This window comes from Tupaia chinensis, unplaced genomic scaffold (assembly GCF_000334495.1).
Source record: "Tupaia chinensis unplaced genomic scaffold, TupChi_1.0 Scaffold147500_1, whole genome shotgun sequence".
Lineage (NCBI taxonomy): Eukaryota > Metazoa > Chordata > Mammalia > Scandentia > Tupaiidae > Tupaia > Tupaia belangeri.
Window position 1 is genome coordinate 1576826 of NW_006207351.1, and position 15295 is coordinate 1592120.

At 63.4% G+C, this 15295-nt stretch overlaps 1 protein-coding gene across 1 annotated transcript in view; it reads right to left on the reverse strand.

The window, feature by feature from the left end:
* Positions 1-5212: 5212 nt before the first annotated feature.
* The window catches only part of UROC1 (urocanate hydratase 1), a 24420-nt gene continuing 14337 nt past the window's right edge, over positions 5213-15295 (reverse strand). Inside the window, exons 14-19 of the mRNA XM_006169776.3 lie at positions 14780-14850; positions 14190-14288; positions 13666-13765; positions 11770-11851; positions 7500-7599; positions 5213-6880 (exon numbers count right to left, since the gene is read on the reverse strand). Of these exons, the coding sequence (XP_006169838.1) occupies positions 6740-6880; positions 7500-7599; positions 11770-11851; positions 13666-13765; positions 14190-14288; positions 14780-14850 (593 nt within the window). The 3' untranslated portion in view covers positions 5213-6739. The remainder of the gene's footprint in view (positions 6881-7499; positions 7600-11769; positions 11852-13665; positions 13766-14189; positions 14289-14779; positions 14851-15295) is intronic.

A 15295-nucleotide genomic window follows, 5' to 3' on the forward strand; every position in this document is an offset into this window, starting at 1 on the left:
TCTCCTCACCAGGGAGCAGGGCCTCCGGGGGGAGGTGCCGCCGGGCCCGCTCATGGCCTGGGTGAACCCCCACCTAGTCCTGGGACGCAGCGAGGTGTGATGGCCCTCTCACATGGACTTGGCCCAGTGGCGCTCCAGGGACTCCCAGGGAGCCAGCCTGCTCTGCCTCCTGGAGCCAGGGGGCGTCTCAGACCTTGCCCAGGGGTCTCCGCGGGGTGTGTGGAGCAAAGCCCTCGGCCAGGACCAGGACGCAGGGTAACGTGGAGAGGTCATTTCATAGCTGGCTGGCTTCTTTCGTGCACGATCCCTGGGTCAGCTGAGCGTCCTGACCCGGCCAGCTCTGCTGCTCTGGGTGGCTCCCTGCGCACTGGCAGCTCTGCTGGGCTGGAAGGCGTAGGGGCAGGCCTCGGTGCTGCTGACGGGCGGCGGCTGGGCTGGGCGGAGGATGGTCCGGCGGGCTAGCCCGCGCTCACCTGGGTGGCAGGGCAGGAACTTCAGAGCGGGGACACAGCGGGGCCACCGCGGGCCGAGCTGGGAGGGCAGCCCTGTCCCACCCTGAAGGCCAAAGCAAGGCAGACAGCCGGACTCCGCCTCCCAGCACAGGGCTGCTCCGCAGCACCAACGCTTGGACGTGAGGGAGAGAGCAGCGCTCATGCCCGCCAGGATGGCCGCTGCTGAGAGATCTCCACTCTGCTGGAGATGGCACGGAGACCCGGAACCTTGTGCCCTGCAGGCAGGATGCAGCTGCCACAGCGACAGGTGTGTTGGCTCCCCAGAAAGTCCAACAGTCACCCTGAGTCCAGCCCACCGAGAGCAGGGTCTCGGCGAGGTCTGCACACCCATGTCCACAACAGGTTCGAATCCCAGCAGAGACCAAGTGTAACTCTCAGTGAGAAGCACCTGGGGTCAGGCAGCAGTTCACACCTGAGAACAAACTGTGGGGCAGGAGGGATTGGTGAGGCCTGTGGCCAAGTGGTGAGAGCACGGCCAACCCAGGGGGCCTCCGCCGGGCTACCACACGGGTGGGGAGCAGTGCTGCCTAATACCTTCTTTTTTTAAAAAAGAAATATTTGCTATAGGGCACGTGTGCTTGCCAGAGAGAGAGAAAGCAGTGAAGCACCCCAAGGGTAGGGGGTGGATGGCCACAGCACAGTCCCTCCTCTACTCTGCGATTTCGGGCATGCATGCACATGCACTTGCCGTGTCTCAGCCTCTGGGTCTGGGTCTGGGACTGGATCAGCAGTGGGCCACGTGGGAGTCCGGCGCCTTAACCACTACGCCACCTGTGGGCCCCGCCTCACAGCCTGATCTTTAAAACAACGGGGTTGGGCAGTAGCAGGTACGGCGGGGTGTGAGGTGACCGCGGAGGAAGCTTAGGGCTGTGCGTGGAGACCGCCCGGAACACAGCAGGCACGTGTGCACCCGTGGTCGGGGCGGCTGAGCCTGGGCGTGGGTTGTGGTGCGAAGACCCTATTGGAGTGCCCCCTCTCATGACAGAAATAATCCATGTCAGGCCAGCAGTGGTGTGGTGGTTAAGGTGGCTGGACCCCATACGGACACCTACACGGTTCTAGTCCCAGACCCAGCGGCTTGGAAGACATGCCAGGTGTGTGTGTGTGCGCGCGTGTGTCTGCGACTGTGTGTGTGCATGTGGCTTGTGAGTGTGGCTGTGAGTATGGTTGTGTGTGTGAATCTGAGTGTGTGGTGTGTTTGTGTGAGTGCGTGAGCCCAAGTGTGAGACTGTATGATTCTGAGTGTGTGTGTGTTAGTGTATGTGAGTCTGTGTGTTTGTGCATGTGAGTGTGTGTAAACCCAAGTGTATGTGAATGTATGAGTCTGAGTGTGTATGTGTGTGTGAGTGTATGCGAGTGTATGTGTGTGTGTGAGTGTATGCAAGTGTGTGAATGAGTGTATGTGTGTGCGTGTATGTGAGTGTGAATGAGTGTATGTGTGTGAGCATGTGAGTATGAGTGTGTGTGTGAGCGTGTGTGTATGAGAGTATGTGTGAGTGTATGTGAGTGTGAGCGTGTGTGAGTGTATGAGTGTGGGGTGAGTGTGTATGAGTGTGAGTGTGTGAGTGTGGGTGTACGTGAGTGTATGTGTGTGAGCGTGTGAGTATGAGAGTGTGCGTATGTGTGTGTGAGCGTGTGTATGAGAGTTTATGAGTGTGGGTGTATGTGTGTGAGCATGTGTGTATGAGAGTGTGTGAGTGTGTGTGAGCGTGAGTATGAGTATGTGAATGTGTATCAGTGTGTGTGTGAGCGTGTGTGTATGAGAGTATGTGTGAGTGTATGTGAGTGTGAGCGTGTGTGAGTGTATGAGTGTGGTGTGAGTGTGTATGAGTGTGAGTGTGTGAGTGTGGGTGTACGTGAGTGTATGTGTGTGAGCGTGTGAGTATGAGAGTGTGCGTATGTGTGTGTGAGCGTGTGTATGAGAGTTTATGAGTGTGGGTGTATGTGTGTGAGCATGTGTGTATGAGAGTGTGTGAGTGTGTGTGAGCGTGAGTATGAGTATGTGAATGTGTATCAGTGTGTGTGTGTGAGTGCATGGGTGTGAGCATGTGTGTATGAGAGTGTGTGAGTGTGTGTGAGCGTGAGTATGAGTATGTGAATGTGTATCAGTGTGTGTGTGTGAGTGTATGGGTGTGAGCATGTGTGTATGTGTGTGTGAGTATGAGTGTGTGTGAGTGTATGGGAGTGAGTATGTGTGTGTGTGAGTGTGGGTGTATGTGAGTGTATGTGTGTGAGCATGTGAGTATGAGAGTGTGTGTGTGAGCGTGTGTGTATGAGAGTTTATGAGTGTGGGTGTATGTGTGTATGAGGGTGTGAGTGTGTGTGTGTGAGTGTGAGTATGAGAATGTGTATATGAGTGTGCGCATGTGAGTGTGGGTGTATGTGAGTGTATGGGTGTGAGCGTGAGTATGAGTGTGTATGTGTATGTGTGTGTGTGTGTATGAGAGTTTATGAGTGTGGGTGTATGTGTAAGCGTGTGTGAGTGTGTGTGTGTGAGCGTGAATATGGGAATGTGTATGAGTGTGCACGTGTGGGTGTGAGTGTATGGGTGTGAGCATGTGAGTATGAGTGTGTATGTGTGTGTGAGCGTGTGTGTATGAGAGTTTATGAGTGTGGGTGTATGTGTGTGAACATGTGTGTGAGTGAGTGTGTGTGAGCGTGAGTATGAGAGTATGAGTATGTGAATGTGTGTGAGCGTGTGAGTGTGGGTGTATGTAAGTGTATGGGTGTGAGTGTGTGTGTGTGAGCGTGTGAGTGTGGGTGTATGTGAGTGTATGGGTGTGAGCGTGTGTATGAGTGTATGAGTGTGTGTGAGCGTGAGTATGAGTTAGAGTATGTGAATGTGTATCAGTGTGTGAGTGTGGTGTATGTGAGTGTATGGGTGTGAGTGTGTGTATATGAGTGTGTGTGTGAGAGCATGTGAGTGTGGGTGTATGTGAGTGTGTGGTGTGAGCGTGTGAGCGAGTGAGTGTGGGTGTATGTGAGTGTATGGGTGTGAGTGTGTGTGTGTGAGCGTGTGAGTGTGGGTGTATGTGAGTGTATGGGTGTGAGCGTGTGTATGAGCGTGTGAGTGTGTGTGAGCGTGAGTATGAGAGTATGAGTGTGTGTGTATGAGTGTGTGCGCATGTGAGTGTGGGTGTATGTGAGTGAGTGTGAGCGTGTGAGTGTGGGTGTATGTGAGTGTATGGGTGTGAGTGTGTGTGAATGAGTGTGTGTGTGTGCGCATGTGAGTGCGGGCGTATGTGAGTGTATGAGTGTGTGTGTGTGAGCGTGTGAGTGTGTGACCACAGCCCGGAAAGGAGAGGTGTGGAGAGAAGGGACCGTCGCTCACCCTGACCCTGGACGTGCCCCCCACCTCCCTCCGTCTCTCAGGTGAACACCAGTGTTGTTGGACGTTGTTTTAAAAAATTAATTTTCGAAGCAGAAAAGGAAGCCGCACGCATATCCCCAGTCCAGGGGCCCCACCTGTACGTCGGTGGCCACTTGCGGGCTGGCCCCCGGCTGGAGTGCGCCCAGAAGTGCCACGGTGGGCCTGGCTTGGTGTGCTGCCACCACGGGGCCTGCTGTCCCAGCAGAGGACGGCCCTGAGGTCCACGGCCCTGTCAGCCCAGACATGTGCGCTGGCGTGAGCCCCAGGAGGGGCGTCTGCCTGCCTCTCGGCCCTGTAGGCCAGGAGGAGCACCCTCGCAGGACCGAGGACAGCACCTTCACCGTGGACTCCCAGCCTCCCGCTGTTGAAGCCCGGCCTTCAGTGCCTGTTACGCAGCCTGAGCTGACTCAGCTGGTGTTTGGGGCTTCGCGGAGCTTCTGCCCCGAGGGCGCAGGCACAGAGGGACCCGGCTCGAGCGCCCAGTGTTAGAACCACGACCATCCTCCCAGAAGCCCTGCTCTTGGCCCCCACCCCTTCGTGGGCTAGAACTCCGCTGCCGGTCCCTCCGGCCGCCAGGAAGGCAGGAGGGTGGGGTGGCCTCACTGGCGGCGCTGCTGGCCTGACACGGTTGGGGTTCTCTCACAGGGAATGGGAGGACAGCTCCTGGGGGCAGATGGGCTATAGAGGGGCAGGCTGAAAAGCCACTGGACTGGGCCAGCCTATAGCCCTTAGAAACCCGGCCCCACGAGGGTCTGTGTCCTCGTTGAGGACACGGGTCCTAAGCCCAGCTACGGTGCGGGACACCTTCGGGGGGCCTGAGCGCTGTGGTCACGGGGTGGGGTCGGGGGTCTCCTGTCAAAGCAGATCTCCAAGCACGGGACACCGGGGAGTCTGCTCCAGCGGCAGGCTCGCCGTGTTCCCTGCTGGGGTGCCGTGTGTTTGCAGGGAAGTGGGGAGGCAAGACGGGTCTGGAGGTGCCACGGGCTCTCGGCGAGAACTTGCTGAGCCACTGTGACGGCCGGGGACTTGGCCCATCAGGCGTGGCCAGGCGGGGCCTTGGGATAGGTCTCGGCATGGGCCGTGACGGAACCCCGGCAGGTCTGGACGGACGCCGCTCTGCTCCACTCCGCCTCTGCCGGCCCCACCCACCGCGAGAAGATGCGCGCCCAGTGTGGCTCTCCCCGGGGACCTCCACCCTGACCGGGCACTCCTGCGACCTGCGACAGGCCGGAGGCTCACGGTCCCGCAGCAGGGCGCACAGAACAGTCCCTCGGGTCCTGCACGGGAGTGAAGAGCCCCCCCCAGTCAGGCCCACACTACGGGACGGGGGCTGAGCGGGCGAGGCCCAGTCCGCAGCAGCCGGGACCGCCGAGGGCGGCCTGGCCCCCACAGCTGCCCTCTTTCTAAAGTTTATTCATTTTTTCCATGAGACCGAGACAGAGAAACAGCACACGCTACAGTGCCACACGCCGTGACCCACCCGCCTCAGCCCCGGGCATAGGCACGTGTGCTCAGAGAGGCCAGCCTGCGTCCACCGTCCCGCATCCACCACCCCTCGCCCGGACTTGAGAAACTCTCACGTTACACGAGCACACGGAGACCCCGGGGGGAGCTTCGCCTCTAACCCCGCCAGACGGGCTGACCGCCCGGCACGGTGCTTCGCTAACGAGCCCGCTCGGTCCCAACAGCAATGGCTGCTAAGGGGGAGGGAGAGCCCGGCCCGGCACTGGGGCCCGACCCCCAGGAGGACAGCACCGCCATCTGAGACTGGGGAAGGGGCTAAGACCCCCACCCCACAGCCCTCCCACAGCTGTCTGCTCTGGGGAAGACAAAGCGGGTGGCTTGGGCCCTCCGTGTGGCCCAGACACGGCCGACCACCTGTGGGCTGGGGCTCTCTGGAGGGTCCTCTCCTCACCCCACTGTTGCCTGCGTGTCCTAACCCTGGCTCAGCTCAGGGCAGGCCTGCAGTGCCCAGAGGCAGGGAGAGTTTGGCCGAAGTGCAGGAGGGGCCACAGGGTCGGGGAGATGGGGGGCTGGAAGTGGAGGATCCCTCAGGACGAAGTGAAGCCTGGGGCCCGTGGCTGCATGGTCCTGTGGCCTGGGCCCTCCCGCTGCGGCTGAGGCTGGCCCAGCCGGGGGTTATGATCTGGGGAGCACAGAGCCCAGCCTCAGGGCCCGCATGGCCTGTGGACCCCAGGTCCTGACAGCATGGGAAGCCTGTCGTGAGGAGCCAGGCCTGGGGCTCACCGTGCCGGCTCGGGGTGCCCAACAGCTGGTCCCAAAGCCCGATGGCAGCTGCCACCCGCTGGGGCTGCACCTCGCAGGGCTCTTCACCCGGGGTTCCCACCAGCTCTCCCCCCTGGAGCCCTCTGGCCAAGGGCCTGGCAGAGCCCGTGTGTCCCCAGGCCTGGGCGCTGAGGCACAGCAAGGGTGGGTCCAGACCCACGGTGCAAACAGGAAGAAGCCAGCCACAGGGTGGCGGGAGGGGCGAGGGCAGAGCGAGGTGACCAGGCCTGGACAGAGGGCCCCACAGGCCTTGGCGGGGAGCCAGCTGGGCCGTGTGTGTGCGACCACACCCCCGCCCCGAAGCTCCTGGAGTCCACTCCTAGCCGGCCCGGGGGCTCGAGGACACGGCCCTGACAAGCCCCTTACTGCCCCCACCCCAGGCACCCGTGGGGCTAGCAGGTGGTGGACAAATGGCTCCTCTGCGGCCTCCTCTGTCAGACGGGCCAGCCAGGCACTCCCGTGCCGGCACCGGGAGCACGGGGTGAGGCCGAGTGGTGGGGTGTGCAGGGCAGGTGTGCTGTGTCCGGGGGCAGAGAGGTGCGTGGTGGGGCGGGCGCGTGACCATACTTGGTCAGAGCCGCAGGGCCTGCTGGACCAGGTGCTCGTCCGCCACCTCGTGGGGCAGCGTCACCACCAGGCCGCTGTCTTCGCGCATCGCCTGGCTGATGATGGCATAGGCCTTGCGGTTCCCAGACCAGCTGCGCCGGGCCACCTGGGTGGGGCAGTGGGTGTCACGGCCCGGCCACGCCAGCTCGGGCTCCCGGGCCTCTCAGACCCCTTGGGCCTGCCAAGGCCGTCCTGACCCCCGCCCAGCCCCACTGCTTCCCCCGTCACCTCCATGCGGGCGCCAGGCCAGGAGCCCAGGCGTGCCAACACCGCCCCTCTGTCCTCACAGAACCCGCCCTGGCTTCAGCTCCGCCGCCAGGTCCTCTGCCCACCTGGTCTCCCTGCCATTCCTGCCACCCTCAAGCCTCCCGAGGTCACCCCTGCTCTGGCCACTTCACGATGAAGACCCTGCGTGTGGCCCGAGTCAGAGGCAGAGCCCACACTCAGCCGACCTCGGGCCGCGCCCCCTCCTGCCCACCCTTGGCCACCAGGGAGGTAGGCAGAGAGGGCTTCACAACCAGCTCAGCCCCGGCGCAGGCGCTGTGTCGCGGGAAGGCTTGGGTCTGTGGGCGCGACTGGGTGGGCAGAGGCTGGACCGCAGAGGGGGCCAGAGGCAGGGAGGCCCAAAGGCAACCAGAGCAGTCAGGAGACACGGCGGCCTAACGAAGAGGGTGCCCTGCGGTGACGGCTGGACGGGTGGCGGTGCGGGGCCCGGGGAGACTTACGCCGTTGGACACGTCCCAGCTGAGCATCATCCTGGCTTTCCGCTCGGCCTCCGGGGTCCCATCCAGCACCAGGCCGAACCCCCCATTGATCACCTCGCCCCTGCAAGGAGAGGGGCCCAGGTCAACCCCTGGCAGGCACACACTGCTGGCGGTCTTGGGCAGGGGAGTGTCGGCCGGCCTCTGCAGCCCGGGGCCTCAGGTGGCAGACGAGGGGCGCAGCAGCGGGCCCCGGGGCAGAGGGAGTCGTGGGCCATTTGCTGGCATTAAAAAAAATCTTCACACCATGTCCGGGACCCGTGCGGGCCGCTTCCCCTCCGAGCAGGCCTGAGCCCAGGTGAGGGTGCCCCAGAGGGAGGGTGGCTGAGAGGGGCTGCGGCATGGCCCCAGGCGGGCCTCCATGCCCAGCGCTGAGCAGGACACCTTCTGCGCCTGCACCCGGCTGGTCTGCGAGCTCCTGTTCCGCCGCACCCTTTCCCATCCGGACAGCGCCTAGGAGGGATGCGGCAGTTCCCGCCCCCCTTACACCCCCCCCGCCCCGTCCTCACACGCTAGGTGCAGTCGGGGTTTCCGTGTGCCTGCGCTCTGCGTCCTGTGCCCTGTGCCCGCCGCCGCGCGCCCTCCGCCCTGCACCCTGCACCGTGCCCCTCCACCCTCAGCCCTGCAGCCTGCACCCCGCGCCCTGCACCCTGTGCTCTGCGGCCCCCGTCCTGCGCCCTGCACCCTGCACCCCCCGCCCCGTGCTCAGACCCGGCGGGGGCCCCAGGCCTGCTCCCGTGCAGTCCTCGGATCTCATGGCTGCAGCATCATGTCCCGCAAAGAGGCCGACGGTACGGGCAGGGGAGACGGCAGCCGCTACCTGGCCTGCATTCTCCCCAGAGAGGCTTTCTGGGAGTTGAGGTCAGTGGTCAAGGGCACTCAGCTGCAAGTGGCCTTGGCAAAGTGACCCCAGAGCTCGCTGAGCCCAGGGTGGCCGTCAGGGAGGACAACAAACTACTTTCAGAAACACCAGAGTAGGACCCGAGGCCCCAGAAGCCCCAGGCCGCCAGACAGAAACTTCACAAGTTCGTGGGAGACAGGTGTCGTGAGAGCCGCGTGGGTTTGAAATCATTCTTACACCAGAGTAAACTGGTACTTGAGCCCCATCTTCCCTTTTCTTTCCTTTTTTAGTTTTAGGCGTTTTGGTTTTTGCTATAAGGCACGTATACTCACCAGAGAGAGACAGAGAGAGGGGGAAAGTGAGACATCGCCCATGTGGGAGCCACACGCACTGCAGGGCCATTGAGGTGGCCATGCCAAAGCCCGCTCCCCTCCACTCTCCTTCCGGGATCCCGGGCATGCACACACAACGGGTGATTCTCAAGCCGCCGGGTCTGTGACTTGAGCCATGGTTGGCTGTGTAGGAGCCCAGCACTCTAACCACCATGCCACCTGCTGACCCTAAAATTCGTTTTGTAAAGACAGTGTCTTATTAAGTAGGGACCTCCTGCCTCAAGCTCCCCGCTGGGAACAGACATGTGCCACATGCCTGGCTCTTTAAGGGACGGGTCTGGCTGTGCAGCCTTCCTTGGCCACCCTCGAGCTCGAGCCACACCTGCCTCCACCTTCCCGAGTCACGAGACCACAGCGCCAACTCAAGCTTGGGCCAGGAGTTGAACCTGGGCCTCCCAGATGGTCACAGCACCTTAGCAGCCTGTGCCACGTGGCCGGGCCCCAGACACCAGACACGCGAGGGCTCGGTCATGTGCTGACATACCAGCTGCACTGGGGAGGGCCCCACAGGCCGCGGCCTGTGTGAGCCGTGCCCGCTGCAGGGGCTCGGCCTGTTTTCCTGGGCAGCCGCTGCTCTGGTGCTGCGGTCTGGGAGAAACAGGTGCAGTTAGCCTGGGTGCCGCACACAGGCTGCCGGAACCCACGCTCCGGGGTCCTGTGTGGCTGTGCTGTCCGTGTGAGGAAGTCCCACCTCTTGGGTGAGGGCACCTGCGAGAGGTTCGTGTGGACAGCCAGGGACAGCCCGGGGCCCCGCCTACGCATGGCCCCGCAGCCCCCAGGTGGGCTGGGCCGAAACGCAGCCTCTCGGCCCCCAGACCTCGTGGGCAAGCCCCCAGAGGGCCTGGGCACACAGCATGGGGGAGGCGCCAGGCACTCAGAGGGACGCCGTCCAGACAGACGGACACACAGGGTCCTGGAGATGGGCTGCACATCTTCACTGACTGCCGACGACCCGCGGCTCACGTGCCTGCTGCTCGGCTCTCCCGAGGGGCCGCCGCGGCCACAGAGGAACGACTGGCAGTCGGAAAAGCCATTTTGCGTAGAAAAACATGCCAGGCTTTTCCAACGACCCATATCTAACCGCAGGATGAGGAGAAAGGGAGAGGAGACGCGCTATGGGGGGCCGGCTGTAAACCCAGCAGCACCCCAGGACCCGGGAGGCCAGGGGCTTGGGCAGGGCAGCCGGCAAGGGTGAACGCAGCAGGGCCTGGAGCCTGCACCCTGAGCTCCGAGCTGGCCTCAGCAGGGGACGCTCGCCACGGCGAAGCACAGGGCCCGCAGTGAGGCCGTCCCTCTCACGTCACGCCGGCTCCGCATGAGGACAGGAGGTGGAAGGGCCCCTCTGGCCCAGCCGCGGCGTGGCGGTACGAGCCGAGCTGGAGCGTCCAGGCGCATGACCTGCCTTGGCCTAAAAACATGGCGCACGCGTGCAGGCACCTAGACCCTAGCAAGCTAGGGGGCTGGGCGAGGGCAGCGGTGACAGACCTGCGGGGACACACCTGTGCTCACGATGGGCTTCCCTGAGGCCCAGCCGCCCAGGCAGGAGCCCGAAGGCAGAGCGCTCCCCGACTGGCCAGGTCGCCCCGTCCTGCAACCCGGTCCAAGGTGCCCTGAGCCCGCCGAAGCCCTCGCTAAGCATGACCGCTGGACAGCCGGCGCAGGAGAGACCCCGAGCTGTTGGAGCGAGGGGCCCCAGGACACGGGCAGTGCAGGAGCTGCAGCCACACGCAGCCATCGCCGACTGGGGAGGTGAGACGCAGGGTGGCCTCCACTCAGCACGGTCACATGCCAGGCACACCGCAGCCCCACGCCAGAGTCGGAGTGGACGTGGTTTCATGTGGGGTGCTGCGGGGGGCAGGTGCCGCGTGCTGGCCTGCAGCACACCTTCAGGAGCGCCTGATGGGCAGACGGACGCGCATGAGGTCCCGAGCCCCCAAGACGGGCATGCAGCCCCGTCCACAGCCTTCAGGACAGCAAGGGTGGCAGCTTCATCCCAGCGTCTGGCCGGGCCGCTGTGGTCTGGGGCCCCACAGGGAGCAGGCCCATCGGAGCCCCTGGTACGGGGGCTGCAGCTGGCTGTGCCCGTCCCTGCCCAGGCCTGGTGGCGTGGGCTCTTGCTAGCGTGCGCTGCCCTGCCCCTTCTTGCCCCTTCCTGCCCCTCCTGCCCTCCGCAGTCCTGTCACAATGATGGCAGCAGTGGAGAATGGCAGGTCTGAGTTCAGCCCTCCACCTCCTCCAGGGCAGCTCTCTCCCCAGGCTCAGCCATACAGCCCCGGAATGCCAGCAGCCAAGTGTCTCTGCCCATCCCGGCCTTCTCCAGCCTGTGTCGGGAAGGACGTGCCCTCTGCTCACTTCCCGTTGGCTAATGCCAGCTGGGGACGGCGCAGGATTTCAGCCTGGAAGACCTCGCTGGCTGCCGAGGACGTGGCCCCTCTACAGGCCCGACCTGCTCAGAGACGCTGTCAGAGCCAGCCCTGGGCGCTACCCACAGACCCAGGCAGGGCAGCGGGCCAGCCAGCGTCCTCAGCTGACACCCGCCCTCCCCTCCAAGACCCGGTGAGAGTGGCCCGGGCTTAGCCATCTCACCCTGAGGTTTGCGCCGGTACATGCAGGTGTAAGCAGCGGATGTCGGAGTGGGGCCCTCGGAAAACCCAACCCCTCCTGATGCAGCCTGGAAATGGGCCCCCGGGGGTGGAGCCGCGGGCCAGATGGGCGCTCAGAACCCAGGCCTCCCGCCTCCCAGCCCAGCTGCCTGGGACTGCAGTGGGTCCTGCTCCTTTATGAAGCCGTCAGTGCCCCAGAACTGACCGCAAAGGGGCCACCGTTCTCCCTGAGCAGCCACTACAGGCCTCGGGGCCCCGTGTCACAGTGAGACCCAAAGAGGAGGCTTGTGCAGCCCCGAGTCTGCCCTCCGATTCCCAGCCCCAGCTTCCCAAAGCTGCTGGCAAAGCAGGTGGCAGGGTCCCTCTCTGGGACCCCCCCGTCTCGGGAACCTCCTTACCAGCCCACGCCCCCTCCGTTGTGCAGTGCGACCCAGGTGGCTCCACGGAAGGCATCGCCCACGAAGTTCTGCACGGCCATGTCTGCGGAGAAGTGGGCATTGGCTGTCACACAGTCAGGCGTGTGGGCCCGGAACAGGGCGGCAGCGGGCAGGGCGCTGGGGACAGGCAACTCGAGACAGCGATGCCCACGCTGGGGGACTCAGAGCTGAGGCGGCGAATCGGGGAAGCCCAGCTGCCCATCCCTGGGGTCACTCGGCAGCTCCAGCTCTTCACCGGGTGAAGAGTCCGAGCAGGGGCGAGAACAGAAGGGCTTCGGGGTGAGGCACCAGTGCTCGCTCAGAGGTGCAGCGGGCCAGAGAGCATCTCTCCCACCCTAAAGAAAAGGGGCCACGGGACCAGCAGATGGCATACTGGTTACATCACTAGACTCCCACATAGTTGACCGTGGTTTAAGTCCTGGACCCGGCGGCTTAAAACTCATGCCAGGTGTGTGTGCGTGCATGCCTAAGATCCCAAAGGAGGTGGCTATCTCCCTGGGGGGTGATTTCTCGCTTTCTGTCTCTCTCTCTCTCTCTCTCTGGCGAGCGCATGCATCCTATAGCAAAAATCCCTCTCTCTCAAAAAAAAAAAAAAAAAAAAGGAGGGGGCATGGCACAGTCACTTCTGTGAGACCCTGCGCTCCCCAGGCTGGGACACACGCAAGGCCTGGGTTCGCCCTCGTGGTCTGAACAAGGCCGGGCCTGTGCCTGGAGCCCAGCAACCTGGGGCTGAAGCAGGAGGGTCACACGCCCAAGGCTGCCTGCCATACAGTGAGACTCTGGGAAGGGCTGGGTGGTGGTGCTCGCACGGTCCCAGCCGGGAGGGGCCACAGCACGGCTAATGCACGTGCGTTAATGTCAGGGCAAGCAGGCTGCAGAGCACAGAACGTTACCGGGGTAGAGAGACGTACGTAACGAAGCTCTCGGGCCACAGTCCTTGGGCTACTAGGAAATATTCGTGTCTCACCAACTCGTGAGTCAGAGGAAGGCTCGAGGCGGAGTGGAAAGTATTTTAGAAATGCATCCCTGAGAACAAATGGATGCAGCCGAAGCAGGATTTAGAGGGAAATCCATAGCATTAAACGCTCACACAAGAAAAAATAAAGGTCTCAGATCAGCCACCTCAGCTTCCGCCTATGAGACCCAAGAAAAAAGAGGAACTCGAACCCGAAGCCCGGGGAAGGAGAGACTGTGAGGGCAGAAAGCAATGGATCGGCAACACAAAAGCAAGAGAAATATACTCCAAAGCTCTCTCTGAGAAGAGCAATACAGTTGGTAACTGCTAGCCATACAGCCCGAGCCAGAGAAAAGGCACGACACACAGGACCAGCAATGCCAGAGGGGACGTCACGGCCGGCCCTACAGACGATCCAGGACGACAGAGCCGCAGTGCTGGGCACTTGGCACCCATAAATTCTCGACCAAAATGGGCCAACTCCCTCTTTCAAAAAAGCGATGCATACGGTGTTGCGTGTTCGTCTCTTCCTTGGGCCCCGTCCATGGTGGGAGGCCCCTCAGGTGCTGGGAGGGAGCATTATGCCAGGATTAGAACCCTGTACCCTGGGCAAAGGTCACAATAGTTAGGGCGGCCATGGCAGCCGCAGCTAACCCCCTGGAGACTGGCTACAGCACCTGACGTCGCACCGCGCGAGCCACCGCGCTCCTCAGTGCCCTGACGCTCTGTTATTCCCCTCCTGCCGGTGAGGAGCCTGCGACTCCCAGACCACGCAGGGAGGGCCAGGGCCAGGGCCAGGCGCACGCCCGGAGCCCTGCAATCCTAGGACATCTTTGCAACGCGTGACCAACGAACGAACAGACAGGCTTTGGGACGAAATCGACGCGACGCCATCTCCCCACCTGCACAGAAGGCGGAGCCGTCATCGATGTTGGAGGTCTCCCTAAAGGGGCTGTCTGTGCCGCTCACGTCATGGTGGTCCCGGCTCAGCACCACTGGGGCCTGCAGGGGAAGGACACACTGCACCATGACAGCACCACACGGCTCCCGCGCAAGGCAAGGGCGAGGGTCAGGCCACACCGGGACGCTCCTCTCGAAAACCCCCGCCTCAGCAAGAGGCCACGCGGGCCCCTCCTGGCGCCGTCTGCGGCTCAGACCCCGTGCGCTGTGCCAGTGTTGGCTCGGGGCCCTCACAGTGCACCCAGCTGGGTACAGCCGCTAGCGGGCCCATTTTACAGACAAGAACACCGAGGCCGAGTGGGCTAGGCCTTCGTGTCACTGTGGGGCTCAGAGCGGGTACCCCCTGAGGCAGCCCAGGCCCTGCACTCTGCAGGAAGGGAGGGCTGGCCGACGCCCCGGGGCAGGTGGAGGCAGGGCCTGCACGGGCAGGATGAGCACGGGGAGCCCCAGGGCCCAGGACGGTCACCTTGATCTTCCCACAGGCTATGGCCTGGTTGATGACCACAGCGATGGCCACGCGGCCCTTCTGGTCTGAGTACAGGATTCTGGCCTGGGAGCCCACCACCTGCAGGCCCGAGAGAGGAGCCTCAGCCGGAGCCGGGGGCCAGCCCTGCCATGCGGCCAGGGTGCAAGGCCGGCCTTCACGTGGTCCCCCACAGCCATCCGTAGCCTGGGCCCAGGCTCTCTCGAGCTCCTTCCCACAGGCCTCGGCCCGGAGGCGCCCAGCCACACGGCCTGGCCTGCACCCCCAGCAGGAGCCTCGAGCGCTTGGCAGCTCTAACACCCGTGTGGCTGGCCGTCACAGAGTGGCAGACCAAGGAGGGAGCACGCCTCTGTCATGCTCCAGTGTGCACAGGCATGCTCTCCAACGTGACCACGGATGTGCCCGCACCCACAGTGGGTGGAGGCCTGTGTCCTCATGAGCCCTGTTGTGGCCCTGGGACCTGCGTCTGCACCTCCCCAGGCTCGGTGGCAGGGCCCGGGCCGGGCTGGGACTGGTCAGCACGCTCCCTCCGCAGCAGTCCCAGGACCATGCCCGCCCAGGCCGGGCCTCACCAGCTGGTGCTTGGCGGCCTCTCGGATCCAGCGGATGTTGTCCATGTACTGCAGCTTCACGGACGCGTCCACTGCGGGAGGGAGGGGCGGTCTGAGCCCACGTCAGGGAGTACACCCTCCGTCAGCCAGGCACCTGCCCTGCACCCGTCGCTGGGCCAGGGACCCCACCCACAGCACCCAGCCTGCCCGACTCGGGACCAGCAGGCCAGCGGTCATGCGTGCCCACGTGAGCCTTGCCTGGTATGGCCACACCCTTGGTCATAGCCCTCCGGCCACTGTACACCAGACACGGTGCCAGGACCCAGGGACGGAGACCGCTGCGGGGCGTGAAGGAGCTGGGCGTGACGGGATAGCCCAGGTGGGGCGGAGGGACCCAAGGCCCTCAGGGAGGCAGCATTCGAGCAGACCCCCGTGTGCTAAGGAGGAACGCAGCCCTGAGGGACAGAGCTCTGGGGGGGACAGCATGGCCAGGCCCACCCCGGGGAGACGGGCCTGCAGGGTGAGGCAGGGGGGGGG